The 18,122-nt window shown below is 37.5% G+C and overlaps 1 protein-coding gene and 1 non-coding gene across 2 annotated transcripts in view; both read right to left on the minus strand.

Annotated features, from left to right (window-relative positions):
• kcnh6a (potassium voltage-gated channel, subfamily H (eag-related), member 6a) overlaps positions 1–12,127 on the minus strand; it is a 41,843-nt gene extending 29,716 nt beyond the window's left edge. The window contains exons 1-5 of the mRNA XM_059348830.1: positions 11,677–12,127; positions 6,814–7,044; positions 3,597–3,746; positions 2,839–2,942; positions 1,681–1,990 (exon numbers count right to left, since the gene is read on the minus strand). Of these exons, the coding sequence (XP_059204813.1) occupies positions 1,681–1,990; positions 2,839–2,942; positions 3,597–3,746; positions 6,814–7,044; positions 11,677–11,752 (871 nt within the window). The 5' untranslated portion in view covers positions 11,753–12,127. The remainder of the gene's footprint in view (positions 1–1,680; positions 1,991–2,838; positions 2,943–3,596; positions 3,747–6,813; positions 7,045–11,676) is intronic.
• On the minus strand, positions 3,786–3,857 carry trnac-gca (transfer RNA cysteine (anticodon GCA)). The gene has a single exon. It is a non-coding gene; the product is annotated as a tRNA-Cys (tRNA).
• Positions 12,128–18,122: the final 5,995 nt, after the last annotated feature.

The raw sequence follows: 18,122 nt of genomic DNA on the forward strand, positions 1-18,122 counted from the left end.
TGCTTTTTGTATTATTGTGAGATAAAAAGGAGCTTTTAGCTATATCTCTGTAGAGTGTATCAGATTTATTTCATTGAAATGTATGTTGATCTGCCAGGAATACTGCCTACCCATATTTGTACCCTAATTGCTCAGAGAAGCGCTGGTCCATATTCTTTCCGTTCTCAGGATCTTTTGTTGCTTTCTGTTCCATATGCCCATACTGAATTGGGTAAAAGGGCTTTTGTCCACTCTGCACCTTTTGCATGGAATAAGTTACAGAATGACTGGAAACCAGCAGCGATTGTGAGCGATTTTAAATCTAAACTGAGAGTACTTGAGGATGTCTCTATAACATGTACATGGTTTTCATAATCTGTTTGTAAATGTAATCATTTTTGCTTTTTTGTTTGTCCTTGGGTTTGTGTTTTAACGGTTTAATTTTTTAACTGTTTTGTATTTGCTGCTGCCTATCTTGGCCAGGTCTCCCTTGAAAAAGAGGTTCTTAATATCAATGGGATTTTCCTGGTTTAAATGTTTTTTAAACGCGATACCTGTTAAATAAACTTGCACCCCTTTTTTCCTGTTGTCTCTCACTTTCAATGTTTAATAAAGGAAATAAAAGGTCCCAAATTAAACATGATATCACAACTCAAACAGAGCTATTTTTCTCGATTAAACGACCTTGGTATAATAATGGTAATACACTCTAAGGTGTCCTTCTATAGAGTATAATGGACATTGTGTAGGAAAACCCTTTTCTGCCGTCATCATTCAATGCTGGCAAATCTTCTGATAAAAGTGATCAGTTTTGATCAAATTTATATATTCAGACAAACATTCAACTAAAAGATGTTTTGTAAATTATTTTCTGTATTGTTTTTCTTTTATGATTTAACTTAACCCTCCTGTTATGTTCGTTTCTCAGAAACAGCAATATTGTTCGTTGGTCAATTTGACCCGGGGCATGTCTAATTATTCAAAAGTGTCAGAAACTTTAAAAAATCCCAATAAACATTGTTTATATTTCATTAACTCCATTACTAACCATTCAAATTAATATTTAGTGCAATGGTGTTCTTTATCTCTCACAGAACAGTGAGGATAATTCATTAATTTATCATAAAAAATGCATGTTAAAAAACTTTTTTTAATGAACAATAGAAATACCTACATATAAAATACAATGGTTTTACATGACATTGATTACATTTTTTTTTTTTTTTACATTTTTTAATTATTTAAAACTTTAATAACTTTGAAATTGGTCAATTTGACCTGCAACATAACAGGAGGGTTAATGTAATTCCCTATTGTTTGTGTCCAGAGTAATTTAACAACAGTCTTGTATGTTATTTATGTTCAAATTCAACATGTGGCATCTGTAATATTACACATGCAATCAGTCAGTTCTATAAATTGTTTTCTAATCGTATTATTATCTTATTAAAACAATATCTTGTGCCTCAGATCTGGGTTTGCAGAGTTGAATTTGTAACCAATGTAATCAAAGGGAAAAAAATGTGGATAGTGTTGCAGGCTCGGTGTAATCTGTCAGAAGCTTAATTGGATATAATTCAATGTTAATGTGTATGGTGGTAGTGTTTACTGTAAAGATACTTAGTTTTTCTCTCATGGCTAACTGTAATATCACCACAGATTCCCTCTGAAATGCCTGCAATGCTGCAGTCAGACACTCACTGCTGTTGGTTCGGGGGTCTCCAGGTCGACTGCTCCAGTCTGCTCTCATGCCGTCAATGTCGTCCAGTGACGAGGCGCGCCGGAGGCTGCGGATGCTGTCCCGGGAACAACTCCGAGGTAACACTGCTCTTGAGAAGGCGTTGTTGGGGTCAAGGCGGTCTGTCAGCAGGGAGCGCCGCTTGGTGGAGGACTGGGCTGCATGGGAGGGAGGATCCAGGTCCTGCTCTATCAGCGCTTCTGTCTCAGACTGCATGCAGCTCTCCTTGGATGGGATTCGAAACTCTTTGAGGGGGACTTCCTCGCTGTTTGGCTGTCAAGGACACAGAGCAGGAGGCTGAGTAATTATACAAAATTACACACTATGAGGTTTTCTTGAAAACAGAAGGTTACAGTTACAGCATTACACTTTAATTTTTCAGAAATGTTGTCATATTTTGCTAATCTAAAGTCAACAAATTAGCAACAATTCAACAGAAAGGAATCCATCCTTTCTGCAACAGAGGCCCAACATTTGCACGACTTGACCCGATACAGTTCCAGTGTCAGGTATGGACACTGTCAGGAAATAGTTTCACGCTACGTGATTCATCAAAACACCAGAGAACTCTAAACAGAAGGACGGGGAGACTCTGAGAAGAGAAGGATGAACTCAAGGATGGTAGCTTTCCCCCCCTCAGTCTTCCTGTTTGGTGTCTTTTGGGCAGAGAAATCAATCCTTAAATTTCAAACAATTCTCCCTGCTAAATGAGGAATGTGAGTCTGCGCTGTGCATACTTAATGGTTGAGTTTTCTCACTAAAAAGCCTGCACCGTTCTCTAAAAATCATTGTGCAAGTGCAGAATGTTTTTTGTAGGATTAGTGGGTACATCATTTGACAAAAAAATAAGTTGACAGTTTCTTAAGTTTAACAGCTCAAATGAAAGAAAAATGCTCCACATTAACAGTCTCACAGAATAAGCAGTTTTAATTACTTATAAATGGGATTGGGAGTTGCAGCTTTTTGTTTTCTGTTTCGTCCTCATAATGCAAGCCTAATCTTTTATGATATGTAGTTTTATTGTTTGTATATTTTTCACTGTCACATGTCACAGTGAGTGTGAGGCATAGAAACATACTGCATCATGTTATCTCTTGTGTGTGTTGTGTGTGTGTGTGTACCTGTAGGTAGTCCACCACCACTCCTTCAAACTGATCTTTGGAAAGTGAAGGTCGTCGCATGGAGCGCAGCACCGGTAGCCTCATCTTCAACCTGCGGTTCTGACCTGAGGGGCATGTTTACATGCCTTTAGTTTGGGAGACACTTTTGCATGGATTTGTTTTGTTTTTTTACTGCATCAGATAAGGCGTTTATTGTGTATAATTATCCGTAAAATGTTAACTGAGGATGTTTGTCAGCAGGTAATTTCTACTAAGACTGGTAATTTTGGAAGCCCATTTCTGAGAAACTTTCTCCAAATAATGACTCTGTATTACAAAAATAATGACTTTGTATCTTAAAATAACAAGACATTTTCACAACATAATGGCTTTCGTATCTAAAAAATGATCTAGTACTTCAAAATAGTGAGCAACTTTATTGAGTCATTATTTCGAGGACATTTCTCAGTATTTTGCAGCACTAAATCATTAATTAAGTCTCTCATAATATCTGTTCAGATTGGGTTTCATTGTATTGGCAGAAACGGGCTTCCATGGGAAACAAACAACATGGTTTAGTTTATAACTAAAATGTCAACACTGATAACTGTGATGATGTGATTCAAATTAATTTGAGGCACTGAAGCAAAAGATGATGATTAATGTTTACAGCTGTAAAAATTACATGTATCAGATAATCTCAGGAGCAGAAATAGACTCCATAAGCTTTAAACTTTATCATGCAAGGAAGGTTTTCAGAAGAATGTTAAAGGTTTTACAGTAAATGAGTCCTTGGGCGACTCTGTGTCTGAGGCCTGACTTCTTGAGAGAAGGATCAATCAGCTCCTGGAAGTCGAGGATGAACATGATGACAGTGCCTTCCTCGTTTTTTACGGGGACAATGTCCACCAGGCATGGCCTGCAGGTCCCTTTAGACACAGAAAGAAAGAGACTTAAAAAAGGAAAGCAGGGGGCACCCGGATTTGAACCGGGGACCTCTTGATCTGCAGTCAAATGCTCTACCACTGAGCTATACCCCCACACAAAACAATTACTACAGCCAGCTGAGCTGTTTTATGAGGCTTTTACAGCAGGACATGACAGAGGACACTACAGGAGGAAGAGGGAGGAGGACAGAGGAAGACTTACAAGGAAAACGAAGGGACAGATTTCAAACGCTGAGAGCTAAAAAAAAGGCAAAATGAGCAACACTTCCGTCAGGTCTAACTTCACTCTGCAATCAGTGTGGTCTAAAAATAGAAACGGGGAGAGGACAGATCACACAAACACATGCACACACATACATACAGAGGACCATATGTCCACACACACAGTGACTGCATTCAGTCCCAATCACACATCCAATCTGCAACAACAAAAAAATCTGCCTGTGACAGTAGCCGAATCACACTGTATCCACTTGTTCGCAAGATTTTCAGTCTGGAAGCACAGCAGGAAGAAAGAGACAAAACAAATAGATGCTTAGTGGATCCGAGCTGGCATGCTGATCGCATTTCCATGACAACAGAGCTGTGGACTGCACGCCCCATGCCCAAATGTCCAAAGTAGCAAAAGACACGTGTTTGTATGTGCATGTAAGTAGAGATTAGATGCTCTCGTGTTTATGGCGGATATAAGTGTCCTTGTGTGTTTGCTTCTGCCATCATGTGTTTCTGCCTCAGTAACTTTGTGCCAGTGACAGATAAAAGGCTGAAAAAGGAATCAAGGAGGTAAAATGAGGACTTGTGCACAGGTGAGTGTGCAACCGGTGATGGCATTAAGAGTAAGTCAGAGAGTCAAGTGGAAATGCAGGAGGGAACGTTCAGTAAAATGCCATGGTTGCCAAGTTTATACATCAGTGTCGCTCTGTTATTTCTTCGTGTTCTTTTGCAGAGTTCTCTCATTAAAATCACCATCTTTACATCTTTACACCATCTTTACATCTTTGTTGTTATTATTTCTTGCAAAAAAGTTTTGCACTAAAGATACATACAGGTGGAGGATGTAAAAGAAAGCATGCAAATGATCGTTGAGGAGCAGGGATTAGGGTTATACAAACAAACCAATATGGCAGAGCAAGAGAGGCAAAACAAATGTGCATCCATAGGAACAGGACTTAAGGAGAGATAACGCATATGATGCTAAGCGTGCCTGTCGTCTCCAGGGAGCCGACGCAGAGTCGAGACACACTGCCTGATTTAAAGCCTGATTATAAGATTCAGTTTTGGTCATGATGACATGAGTGGTGTGCAAAAAACACGGCAGGTTACCATGCATGGTCGTGACACACACACACGGTAGTGCAAGATAACAATCTTTTTTCGTCCTGATAAATCATGTCTTCTGTGTTTTTTATGACTATAATCTGGAAAAATCCTAATGTGATTCAGTTGGAAATAATCTAATTTCTAATAAATCTAATGGGAGCAGCCAAGACGGCAGAATAAATGTTGGCATTTTATGTTTTTGCCAACCACAGATACTTTGATCAGCAGTGTTTTTTTGTCCGGTGACGAAGCAATATGATGTTAAAATCCACAAATGTCTGCTGTCAGGTGGGCAGGAGGGTACCAACCAACCAATCTATAACTTATTGGAAAGTTTGTCCTGTAACTTTTAATCTAGTGCTATCATCAGGTAAAAAATGTAATTCGTAATTTGTACAAAATATTTGCAAAACCAATGAGACATCCATCATCCTCAGCTTTTCTTTTAGTCAGATGACTTAGCAAAATAAAGGGGACACGCCGGACAAAAGCAACACATTTTTTCCACATGCTCTCCGTCTCCATAAGTTTAAATTTTTGATGGGAGCCACTTCATCAAGATTGCAGATCAGAGATGGCAGTCATATAAAATCTATGAGAACCAATATATCTTCCAAGCCACTTAGAAGGTAAATCTTGGTGTCAAAATATACATTTTCTGGGTCAAGGAAACCACTAAAGCCATAGAGTATATCAATAGATGATTATTTGAACAAATAGTTATGTTCATTTTTCCATATATTTAAGTTATTTCCAACTTAGTTCCTAAGGACCTATATTAATATAGGTCATATACAGTTAATATTTGTGTCCTTAGGGGAATTGTTAATTTGCTTACACTCTGAGCTACCATGGCAAACAAATAAACCTCAGTATGTCAGCATTGTCATTGTAAGCTTGTTAGCGTGCTGACTCAACTCTGCACCAAGTACAGCCTCAAGGAGACAACATCGTGGAGTTTTAGTCTTTGACAGACGAGTGAAACATCAATCACTTGCAGTATCCTGGTTTACTTTTGGGACTATTTAAGGTGAGTTGGCTTTGAATTTATCCACTGTGAACCTGTGTTTTACCTTTGATTGTGTCCCTTCACCGACTATCCACATATACATACATTTAGAATAGAATAATAGAATAATCTTTATTGTCATTGCCCAAGACCACAAAATTTTGTAGCAGCAATCCTCCAGTTGCACAGGAATATATAAAATAAATTAAAAAAGAAGAGTAGAAACATATACAGTCATTTTCCATGGTTTTCTTGATAATGATTTTGGCTATTATCAGGAAAATTATGGAAAATGGCTAGATATCAGCTCTTAAATCAAACTCTTATAGGCTTTTTTGTTGTTATTATTACATTTGTCCAAACAAATGTACCTTTAGTTCTACCAGGCATTAAAATGAACAATAAATTGAAGAAAACAAGGGTGGTCTAACAATTTTTTCCATGACTGTATACATACATATTATACAATAAAATAGTCCAAGTAGTAGTGCAGTAAAACTTTTAAACTTCATTCTGTGCAAGATCAGAAAGATGTTTTTAAATGGATGATTAGGAGCTAAGGACTGGATGATTGTTGGGTATTAGTCTGGATTAGGAATCTTTTCAATCACGTTTCTTCCAAGAAGATGGACGGCAAAACAAGGACACATATTGTCCAGATTTTGATCTGACCAGAAGGCTACTGTCCACATATGTGAGACCGCAAACACACTGTCTTACCTTCCTTATCGTAGTAGAGGATCTCCACCTTGCGCTCCTCGGAGCCGAGCAGGGCCTGCGCCAGCTGGGCCAGGGCGCTCTTCATGGTGCCGGGCCCAACCAGGAATTGGCAGGTACAGGGCTGCTGCATGATCTCCGCCCTGGCAAAACCAAACATCTGGCAGAAGCCTTCGTTGCAGTAGATGATGCCACAGTTCTTTATCTGGGCGTTGGCGATCAGGAACTTGCGATCTGATGAATGGGAGAATATGTTGAGATCATCCCCCAACATCTCACTGATTAAACATTAAAAACCTACACCCTTACATTTGTGGGCAAGAACAGATTTTTACCATTTAAATTCTATCAGGTACTCACATTATACTGTATATTTACGAGTCAATTACACTTACACAGTTTGAGTTAATTGAACACACTTAATACAGGATGCTAAAAATCTTGGCATGGTTTCCACTCAGCAATCAGCTGAAATGGATCTGATCGAGTCAAAATCTTCATGGTGCTAATGTTATTAACATCACAATTTTCTCCCAGGGGGACTGAGGGAGAGCAGGTGGGTACTCTAACATAAGAGCCTCAGTGGCATCACACCTGCGAACTGGGAATTTACAGGTTGTTGACGCCTGTCAGGATTAGCCTGCAAGATTTTATCTGATATTTTTTAATTAAGATGGAATCATCCACCTGCTTGCAATAGGTTTCAATTATCTGTCTATTTAATTACACTGATAGTTAATGTTATTGTCTATTTATTATGATAGATTGTTTCTATGTTCTCCTGCCTATTCATATAAAGGTGGACTACTTAAGTTTAGTCACAGAAATATATAAAATGTATTCAATTTTTTTTAAAAGTGCATTTTAACTAATAGATTTCATTATGAAACTTCTCCAATTAATTACTTACATTAAGACAATTACTTTTTGTATTGCAAGTTTTTGAAAACATTTTGTTTAAATATGTAAATGAGACATTACCTTATGAAATATGCACACATTTGCATACATTTTCAGTACACAAATGAACATTAGATAAAGGTTTTCACAGAGGAAACTTTGAATATCTTTTTTTTTTAATCGCTCCATAAATCAAATAATACTTTCAGCTAAAAAAATTCACCATACTTCTAGGAATAAGATGTTTAATGAATCAAAGCTATGAATGATGAACCCTCAGTAAAAACGTTCAGAATACACAAAGGAATGAAACTGAGTTTGAAAAATGAGTTGGAGAAAAAACTGAAGAAATGGCCTTTAAAGATATGCGTTGGAAAATTCCAAACAATTTGCAAGACTTTACAGGTGAATAGAGTAAAAAAAACAAAAACTAACAGATTTCACCATGAACCAGTGCATTAAAACTTGAACTCTGAAACTGGCAGATGAAGAGTTTAAGATTCAGTTTCAGATTCAGAATAGTTAGTCCCAGAAGGGCAATTCAGTTTTACAGTCAGCCTGTCCATAGTACAAAAAAAAACTTTAAAAAAACAGTAGAAGAAATAAATAAATAGTACACTGACATCAACAACAACCACAACCAGTGACCGTACAGCAGAGCGGGATGCAGAATGATTTCTTTTTCTTTTGTTTATACTGCATTTTGTGCATTAAGGAGCCTGATGGCAGAGGGGATAAAATAATTTGCATACCGGTTTGTCTTCCGAATCGGCACATAATACCGTCGACCTGAGGGCCATGAGCATGATTGCAAATTCCCTGCCAAGAATGTGATCAGGTTGGGTTTACGTTCTATTTGCTTTCTGGACCACCCGCATTGTCCAAAGGGAGCTGAGGTCCTTAAGCTGGATGATGCCATTCAGGCACTTCTTGTCTTTCACAGAAAGACAACAAAATCAGCATATAAAAGAATAAGTTAAAAGACTCACAATAAAACTTTGGTAAAAGGTACATAAAATATTTCTGTTGACACCGAAAGAGTTGAGTTTCCTCAGCAGATGGATTCTCTGGTTGGCTCGTTTAACAATAGTGTCAGTGTTTTCACTGAATTTCAGATCTGAGCTAACATGGTGCCAAAATACTTGTACAATTGTACAATTTGTACCTCTTTACCATGGATGGTGCTGGTTTTGGGGACGACACTGGATTTCCTGAGGAAGCTATCATCACACCATTTAACAAATTCAGTGAGAGCACAGCTGTGCTCTGATTGGTGGCCTCGCAGAGCAGACAGTAAGACTGTGTCGTCTGAGAACAAGACAAGATGGCTGTTCTCTTGGGAGGATTCTGTATAAAGGATAAAAAGCAGTGGAGAGAGGACACAGCCCTGGGGAGAGCCTGTGTTAGAGGATATGAACTATGACACAGGACTTGTGTCAATTCACAAAAAACTGCTGTAGTCTGTCTGTTAAAAAGTTTAAGATCGTCAATAAAATATGGTTGGGAGGCCTAAAATAAGAGACAAGCCTTTCAATTAAAATATGCGGCTGCATCTTATTAAAATCAGAGCTAAAATCTGCAAATAATAGTCTTGCATGGGATTTGGGCTGTTCGAGATGCTTGTACATTCTATCTAAAATAAAGAGTTTAGCGTCATCCACACCTTTACCTGCTTGATATGCAAACTGGAGTGGATCCAGTTTGCCTGCAGTTAGTGTGAGGACTTCCTCCTTCAGTGCAAACTTTTGGTGAATTAAGGAGAAATCTACAGTCACAACTTAACAAAGTGTAATCCAATTAACAGCAAAATGTGTAGTTTTGGGTGTTTTCTTTTCATTAGTCTTTAAGAAGAAGTAGCAGCAGAGTCCAAAATCTCAACAGTGACCAGTGCATGTCGATTTTGCATGCAGTGTCTCTTTTTAAGTAAAGGGTCTGAATACTTCTTTCGCCACTGAAACTGGACCCCAGTTTTCCTGCAAAGTAAAACCTTTGAGTATTAACACTGAGCATTCCTTTATAGTAATTCTAAGCTCATATACCATCAGTGGGCAAATGTAACCAAGTACATTCATTCAACTACTGTATTTATAATCAGTTTTGAGGTGCTTGCACTTTACTTGAGTATTTCCATCTTATGTAACTTTATACTTCTACTTCACTACATTTTGAGGCAAATATTGCACGTTTTACTCCACTACATTTAGCTGCCAGCTTAATTTTCTTTTCAGCTCAAGATTTAACATAAAAAACAAGATCAATGTGAAGTGCTTACTGCTTAAATAAATGCATCAATACAAATAATCTAATAATATATTTAGAATATATAAAACAATCTGAGTGGCTGCTTTAAGTACATTTTGATGCTGATACTTTTCTACTTTTACTTACAGTAAGTCTTAAATGCAGGACTTTTACTTATAGTGGAGTAATTTTGCAGTGTGGTATTGTTTTTTGTTTTTTGTTTTTTTCTTAAGTAAGGGATCTGAATACTTTTTCCACCACTGTATACTGTCCAGTTCCTGTTATTGATGCTTGTAATGTACGTGGCATCGGAAACAGCATGCCGAAACACTGCACACCATGAAAGTGAATTAGGACAGTTTTGTTCGAAGGCTGCTAATGTAGGAGTTCAATGAGCTGAATGAAAAGTACATACATGTCCTCTGACTGGCCCTTTTATTATCCTGTGGTGGAACTGGGTTAAACAGCTCTTCCCTGAATGATGCACACGCACACGAGTAGAGGGGACTCTTCCCTCAGCCCCTCTCTTTAAATTGGTGAGATCTTCTCCTGGAAAACACATCCTGTCCAGAGTCATTATCTGGGGCTCAGAGCAGAAACACTGATCGTCACACCGTTGCTAAGCAGCACCGATGTGGCACATGCACTCACCTGGCCGTGCACGTGCATGTGGCTGCGCGTGCACACTTAGAGGCATACAGTAGAGGTATTACATAATATTTTTTGTTTAAAAAGAGCTTCAGAGTCACGGATTTTTGGCCCCAGATGTTAACGGGCTAAAACTAAGAGCAATCAACTATTTGCTTCATGTTTGGTCACATCTGATCAAAATGTCACATCCAACACTCAATGTTAGTGTGAGATAAACGTATGAAATGTTCTGAGAAGAAAAGAGAATATATGTGGACTGGAAATAACATTTTGTAGCATTTTTAAAGAAGAAAATTACACCAACAAATATGGGTGTTGTGCAAAATAAAAGCTTTAGGTAAAATGGAGATAAAAATCACTCCGTAGCTCAAAACAAGACATCCAAATTTTATCAAAAGGACAAGAAGATTTATCTTTTTTCTAAATATGTGAGCGGTGGTCTCTCTTTTCAACCAGTGGAAGATGTGAGCTAATGGAACATAAAATTAGGCATCAGATGAGGACACACACAAACACAAACACACGCATGCAGGTGCACTAGCAGCTCAAACATAAAAGGAGCAACACTGATACAAAATAGATTGGATTAAAAAAAAAAAAAAGTAACATTAAAGGCCAGCCCGTCTGCAACCTGTTCAGGCAAAGAAATACTCTAAAGTGGCAAATAAAGTGTGGAAAAGTATACAAGGAGGCTTTAGCCTATTTTTTTGTAACTAAAACTACTAACAAGGTTTTATCCACATTGTGCATAATTTAAAAGTACAGCCAGCCTATTTTCATTCACAATAATGCTATATACTGCTCATACTGATGACAACCATAAGCTGTCAGAAATCCTTATTTTCTTCTTCAGGGACTGAAAACATCATCACCTTCTTTACTAATAGAGGGAAAACTCTGTTTCTTTTTCTTTTTCCCTTTCTTTCAAAATATGCTAAGCTTGGCTGTTTAAAAGTAATAAAATATGCATGTTTTGTTGCAATTTGTGGCAACTTTTTCATTGCTATCCTGGTGTAAACTGCACTTGGACACCATCTAATGTCCGTAACTTAATTTTATTTAATGTGCACTTACTTTGCTCGTCGAATTTCCTGATGATGGTGTCCAGGTAGGTGTTCTGGAGCGCAACATGACCGCGTCTCACAGGCATTTTGGTGCTGGGAGAAAAGACTTCTCCGACACATGAACCTTACGAGTTTTTGTTTTGAAGGAATAAAAAATAAAAATAATAATTTTGAAGCGCCACTCGTGAAGAAAACAAATTGCTTCCACTTGGTTTGAATCCTGTCGGAGGCTGCCTGCTGAGATGAAGCGCAGGGCAATGATGGAGAGGTCTGGTGGTTTCCAGGGCGATGGCAGATGCAGGATGTTGCTGATATTGTAGGGGGGGAAAGTAGATTAGGAGACTGCAAAAGCAAAATGCAACATCTTTTAACGCCTAAAAAGAAAAACAAACAGTGCAGAAACCGGTTCCCCAAAATTTGGCTCCCTCCGGGCGGAGATGAGAACCTGTTTTAGGAGAAGAAGTTTGGAGCAGAAGCTGCAGGATATCTCAGTTTGTTATTATAATCGCAGCTTTCTCCCTCAACTCTGGACATTGCACGATAAGGACGGCGGAGAAGAAGCTCCTATCAGCCAGATTCCCCTGGATGCACTCCTCTCCCACCAACCCCCGGGCTCGACAGGAGCGGCTATCAGCAGCGACAAGTCACTCTCAGTTAACCGGGTCCAAGACGGAAGTTAATTCTCATGGACTTTCAAAATAGAGCCAAAGAATGTCCTTTATTATTTTTCTCTGAATATAAGCCTGTAGGATTGTGCACAAATTAAATTAAAGTTTGTTTCAAGATCTCTTTAAGGCAGCTAGTACAAGCTTTATGAGTGAATATTTATTAAGCCATTCCCTAACTTGGGTAGCCTAGTCCAAAATACATTTTTTGTTGTGTCAGTGCCCCAAAATATTTTTTGTATTAATAGTAGGCCTAATAATAATAATAATAATAATAATAATAATAATAATAATGATAGACACACTTGGTAATAGTGGTGTGGAGTGGAGATCTGTTTTTTTCTAATTAATATACAAAAATATTTAAAGAAAATAGATTATTATAGTTTCTCCCAAAACTCAGAGAAGCTTATAACAATTACATTTTTCAAAAATAATAATAACACACAACATACACTGGATAACTCCCCTGAATAATATTAATTTTAAAAAGAAAAATAAATAACAAAACGAAATCAGTCCCATTGTTTGGAGCATCTGTGGTAGAGATCAGATTTATTATTGTTGTTGTTGTTATTATTATAATTATTATTATAATTATAATAATAATAATAATTATTATTATTATTATTATTATTATTATTATTAATAATAATAATAATAATAATAATAATGTATTTATATTTATTTAGGTTATAATTTTATTTATTTATTTAGAATTTAGAGTTGTAGATTATAATAAATTAAAGGATTATAAAAAAATAAAAGAAATCAGTGGCAAGTTGATCATGTAATCAGCTGTGTTGGAGCAGAGAGATCTAAAACATGGAGGACAAGTCAAACTCCAGCAGAGGATTGGGAATTCATTTCCCAATGAAGGGATGTTTTATTTTGAAATCCATGTCCTGAAGTGATGTTTCCTCCATTGTGGAAGACTTGACAGTGGTCTGACACTGACAAAGTGCAGACCCTCATCAGTCTACTCTGCTTCACTCCACATCACAAGTCTCTGAGCTCAAAATAGCGGCATCCTCTCTCCGTCTGTGACCGCCATCACACTTCTGGAGTATTATATCAATCTATAGTCATGATAAGCTTTAAAATGGCACGCTTGCATCGTATGGTCTTGTGAGAATGTGTGTGTATCTGGTGTCCTGTCCCCTTTACAGAAAAGATTGTTGTACGTTGAAACTGCTTCTTTCTCTGTTATTTCGATTGGCAATTCAACATAAGTGACTTGTTTTCATCTATACTTGAGTTTTGACTTTAAAGGACTAAAATCATCCCCTTGAACCTAAATAGGAGACATTTAGCAGACACAAGCTACAGAGACAATTGTATACCTACTTCAAGGTTCACACATACACACACACACACACACACACACACACACACACACTGCACATTGTTAGACTCCACATTGTTGTTAAACGCTGCCACAGAAGAGTTTCATTGACCAGCTGGGCTGAGTGATGTTTGCTGCTGTGTTGTATTTACAGGCCAGTCAATCATACTTCGTTTTTCTCAGCATGTCTCCAACACCACTGGCAACACTGACGTAACACCTGCATTGATCTAAAATCCTTAATTACGCATATTAAAGTGGATATATCTGAGCTAAAGGTGAGCTCATGCAGGCAATGTAACTTTGACCCTTCTGTCATGGTGCAGGTCTCTGATCTGGCTGAGTTAACAGCCACAGTGACACATTGTTGCTGATCCCAGAGCTGAGGCAAAAAAAGCTAATTTTTCCTGCTTCCACTTGGAGATCACCACACCCACCTCGCGCGCAGTGGCAGCACGTTGATTTGCCTTTTTTTTGATAATCAGCAGGCGATTTATAGTCATTTGCATGTCATCTGCGTTTTCATTTCCGGGAGGAGCCGGGGTGTGGCTGGTGGCTCGTGCATGTGCGCTCGATTCCACACTGGTTGGGATGTATCACGGAAAGGTGATCAGAACCTGGCGTAAGCACAGTTTGATACATGTGGAGGTGAGTTTTAGTACAAAGGCTAATTTTGTTTTGGGAGTACGCCATCTTTCAGAATGAAAGCTACGCACTCTTTGATACAGGTGGTTGGTAGTTTTGTCCAGAAACAGTGTTTTTAAAGCCGAACCAGGTTCTTTTTTTCCCTTATCTTAACCAAGTGGTTTTTCGTACCTAATCTTAACTGTCATTGTTAACATGTTTAAAACAGCACTTAATGTGTCATATTTTGTAGGTTATCATAAAAATCACGCTGCAAAAGAAATCAGGCAATATATTATATATATTTATATTATAAATAGCGCATCATTTTTTGTACTATAGACAGGCTCACATGTCAAAAGGCATTTTGTGTGTTTTGTCTTTGATTGAAGATTTTTTATGTGTAATTTAACGGCCCATTGTCATTCCCAACTCGCCACATGCAGACATATGGTTGCAGCTTTCAACAAGTTAATAATTTTAATTCAATGAAAAATGACTTGGTTTAGTTGAAGGAAACTAACCAAGTTAAATAAAGTTTTAAAAAAAGTTTACTCAAGTTATTGGCATAAAAGTTAAGTATTTAATGTAAATAGCTGATCGTTGACTATTTGGTTTCACATGGGCAATGAACAGCAGTTTCCTGGGTCAAAATAATTTGATTTGTTTGGAAAAGATCATGGTTTGAGTTAAAATAAGAATGCTTGTCAGGTTAATAAAGTTATGTTGTTCACATAAATAAGTGAGCATTATCTTTTGATTTCACATGGGACACTAACACTAGTCTCCGGCTTGAAAATCATATATTTGTTTGACCCATTCATCCAGCCTAACCTCCTCATACGCAGACTTTCTCACTTTTTGCAACACATCACTCGACTTTCTGGGCACTCGCTGAGAAAAAATGCAAAGTAAAAACATTCACATGACTTAAGCAATTGGCGTGTTGCTGAGCTTTATTGTTGCTTAAGTCACTAATGAGCACCATTAAGTGACCATTCATCCCCCAACAAGCTGGCACGTTGGTGACCTATACATCGAAGAAGTCATCGCTCCACTTTGTACAAAGAAAAGCAGTTGGTATGAGCACGTGTTCTCTGACACAGTGGTTCAGTCTGTAGAAGGTGTTTGGAGATGAGAGGGGAGCAGGCAGGCGGGCTGAGGTGGTTGCTCTGTGTTTTGTCTCGATGGCCTTGATGAAACGAGCGCTAAAATTAACCGAGGAGCACACATGCCTTCCCATGACCCCGTGGTGTGAGAGCCAAGTAAGACAGGAATGTGCACTGAAGAGGGCAGCGAGAGACAAAGAGGGCTGGCTGCGACACTGGATGAGACGTGTGAGTTTGCTTGACCTGCAGCAGCATCCCACTGATTATTATATTCTCATATTTTTAAAAAACTGAACAACTGGAAAGACAAATGTTTTAATCTGCGTAAGACTTCACCCCTACCTGTGTAATAACAATAATAATAATAATAATAATAATAATAATAACAACTTTATTTCTAAAACACCTTTTAAAAACAACAGGTTACAAAGTGTTTTTACTAATGGCAATGAATGTAACATTGGGCAAAATTGGAAATTTTCCATTACAGATGTTGTTTTCTGTCTCATTTTTGCTTTGGATTCTTGCCTAAATGGTGAGCTAGGAATATTTAAAAATGCTTGTAAGATAGGACCTTTAAACATTTTCATTAACTACTTAACTCACTTTAATTTGAATGAAACTAAATTATGTTTAGGGCTGTTTTATTATTGATTCATCTTGTTTTTCCAATTAATTGACCAATGGTTTGATCAATAAGATTTTATAATGCAAAAATGTCTAAAAATCCTTTATTATAGTGGCTAAATCATTTTAAAAAATGACAACTTGTTTTGATTACTAGGTCATTAGGCTACTATGTTAAAAAAAAAAAAATAATAATAAAACGTTTTTATCATTTCTTTGTTTAATATTTTTTTCTTGTATTTTGCCTGAAGTGCTTTTGTTTATGTAGTTTCCCCCTGTTTTCCAGAAGCACCTGACTCATCTTCATATATCTAATTTAGATGTTCTTTGTGTTAAGTTTGCGTTAGTGTGTGCATGACGGTCTTGCGTAATTTGCGTCTGTTTGGCGCGTTGGTTGTGCCCATCGCCAGAAATTAACCAAGATGCAATACACATATGGACGGTAGGGACAGTGTAGGAGAAATACTCACCATATTCACTTGATTTACATCAGGTACGAAGGCCCTGATGTCACATTTTCTGCTGTGATGTCAGAATTAAAAATCTAGTTACCTCCTGGGAATGATGCCATATGATTTGCCATGTTATTTACATCCTGCAAATCCGGTGTTTCTTCATGGTCCGACTTCTCTGATGCACCCTCTAGTGGAATCCTCCGGTAACACGCTAGCTACAAGTGAGGTGGTGATATTCTCCATAAAGTGCTGGAAAGTAATCATTTTATAATTTATAATAATCATTTTCATTTTAATAATTAAATTAAATTACAATTACCTATCAAAATGTTGGTGATTATAAAGGGGTTACATCTGAATGAATTGCCATTTTGGTTGTTATCTAAAATAATAATAATGACGGTCCAAATTGATGTCAGATGGTTATCAAATGTAATAAGATAAATAAATGTAGATCACTTTGATGGAGCAGATAAAATAGCAACATTACTTTTTACATTTTTATTGCGTTACTAGTAATCTGTAACCTATTTCATTTGAAAAGTAATCGTCCCAACACTGATAAAATGAACAAAAAAAAAGCCTGTCACAATTTTCTTTTGTATCAGGTGACATCTTCAGAGGTTTTTATTCAACCAGCCACCAGAAACCCAAATACATTTAGTCTCACATTAGATAAACAAAAGCGTCAAATCCGAATAACTGAAAGCCTATAGAATGTGTGGCATTTTGATGAAAAAATCAACTTATCGACTAAATGTTTCAGCTATAGTGTATTGTTATGTGATGCAGAATAAACATTACAACATTATTAAAAAAATAAACTGTTCTGCCTTGGTGGTGGTATGTGCTCTCCAGTATGTTGAAGCTATTTGAGGCACTGATGAAAAGCATCCCCAGAATTCATTAGGGAATGCTTTGATGAGAGGAAATAATTACTGTCACAATTAAAAGAATTTTGCATCATGCCTGCACACTTCTTGGTAGTCTTTCTTGTGAATATCAACACATTGGCATTTTCTGATGAGACTGGTTGACCGTGTGTATTCATGTTTTCTATAGCTTGCATGACAGCTATGGAAACATAATGAGCTCAAAAATGCCCATCTTCACCCAGTCCTGACCCCGTGGAACAACACCAGATGGGAAAGTGCTTCCGAGCCAGAGCCCCGACCGCCTGAGAGTTTTATCTGGCTGGAATTCCTTCAGCTCAGGGTCGACTTCTGTGCAGACCTGAGACCCTCAATTCTTCTGATAAGAGTCAGGCAAAACAGATACATACTGTACCTTACACACACTCAGTTACTGAGTCACACCTCAATACACACATCACACACATCATCCCAAAGAATCCCTCAGATATACTAATGCTCAGGACAAAAACAAGTTCTTCATGAGTATTTTGACAAAAAACAAACAATTTATTGAAATGATGTATTGACTAATGCCACATTTATGTGCTGGTGGAAAACTTAGATATCCTGATCTTTAGCTTGGCAAACTGTGATCAAGTTATTTGCATTTATATATAAGTATTTTTGACCTATTGAGAAGGTTTCTGATGTCAACAAGCAGGCTCCTCTCATGAACCGACCTCTGAATGCCATCTACTGTAGGCAATACACTGAGTT

This window comes from Centropristis striata, chromosome 13 (assembly GCF_030273125.1).
Source record: "Centropristis striata isolate RG_2023a ecotype Rhode Island chromosome 13, C.striata_1.0, whole genome shotgun sequence".
Classification (NCBI taxonomy): domain Eukaryota; kingdom Metazoa; phylum Chordata; class Actinopteri; order Perciformes; family Serranidae; genus Centropristis; species Centropristis striata.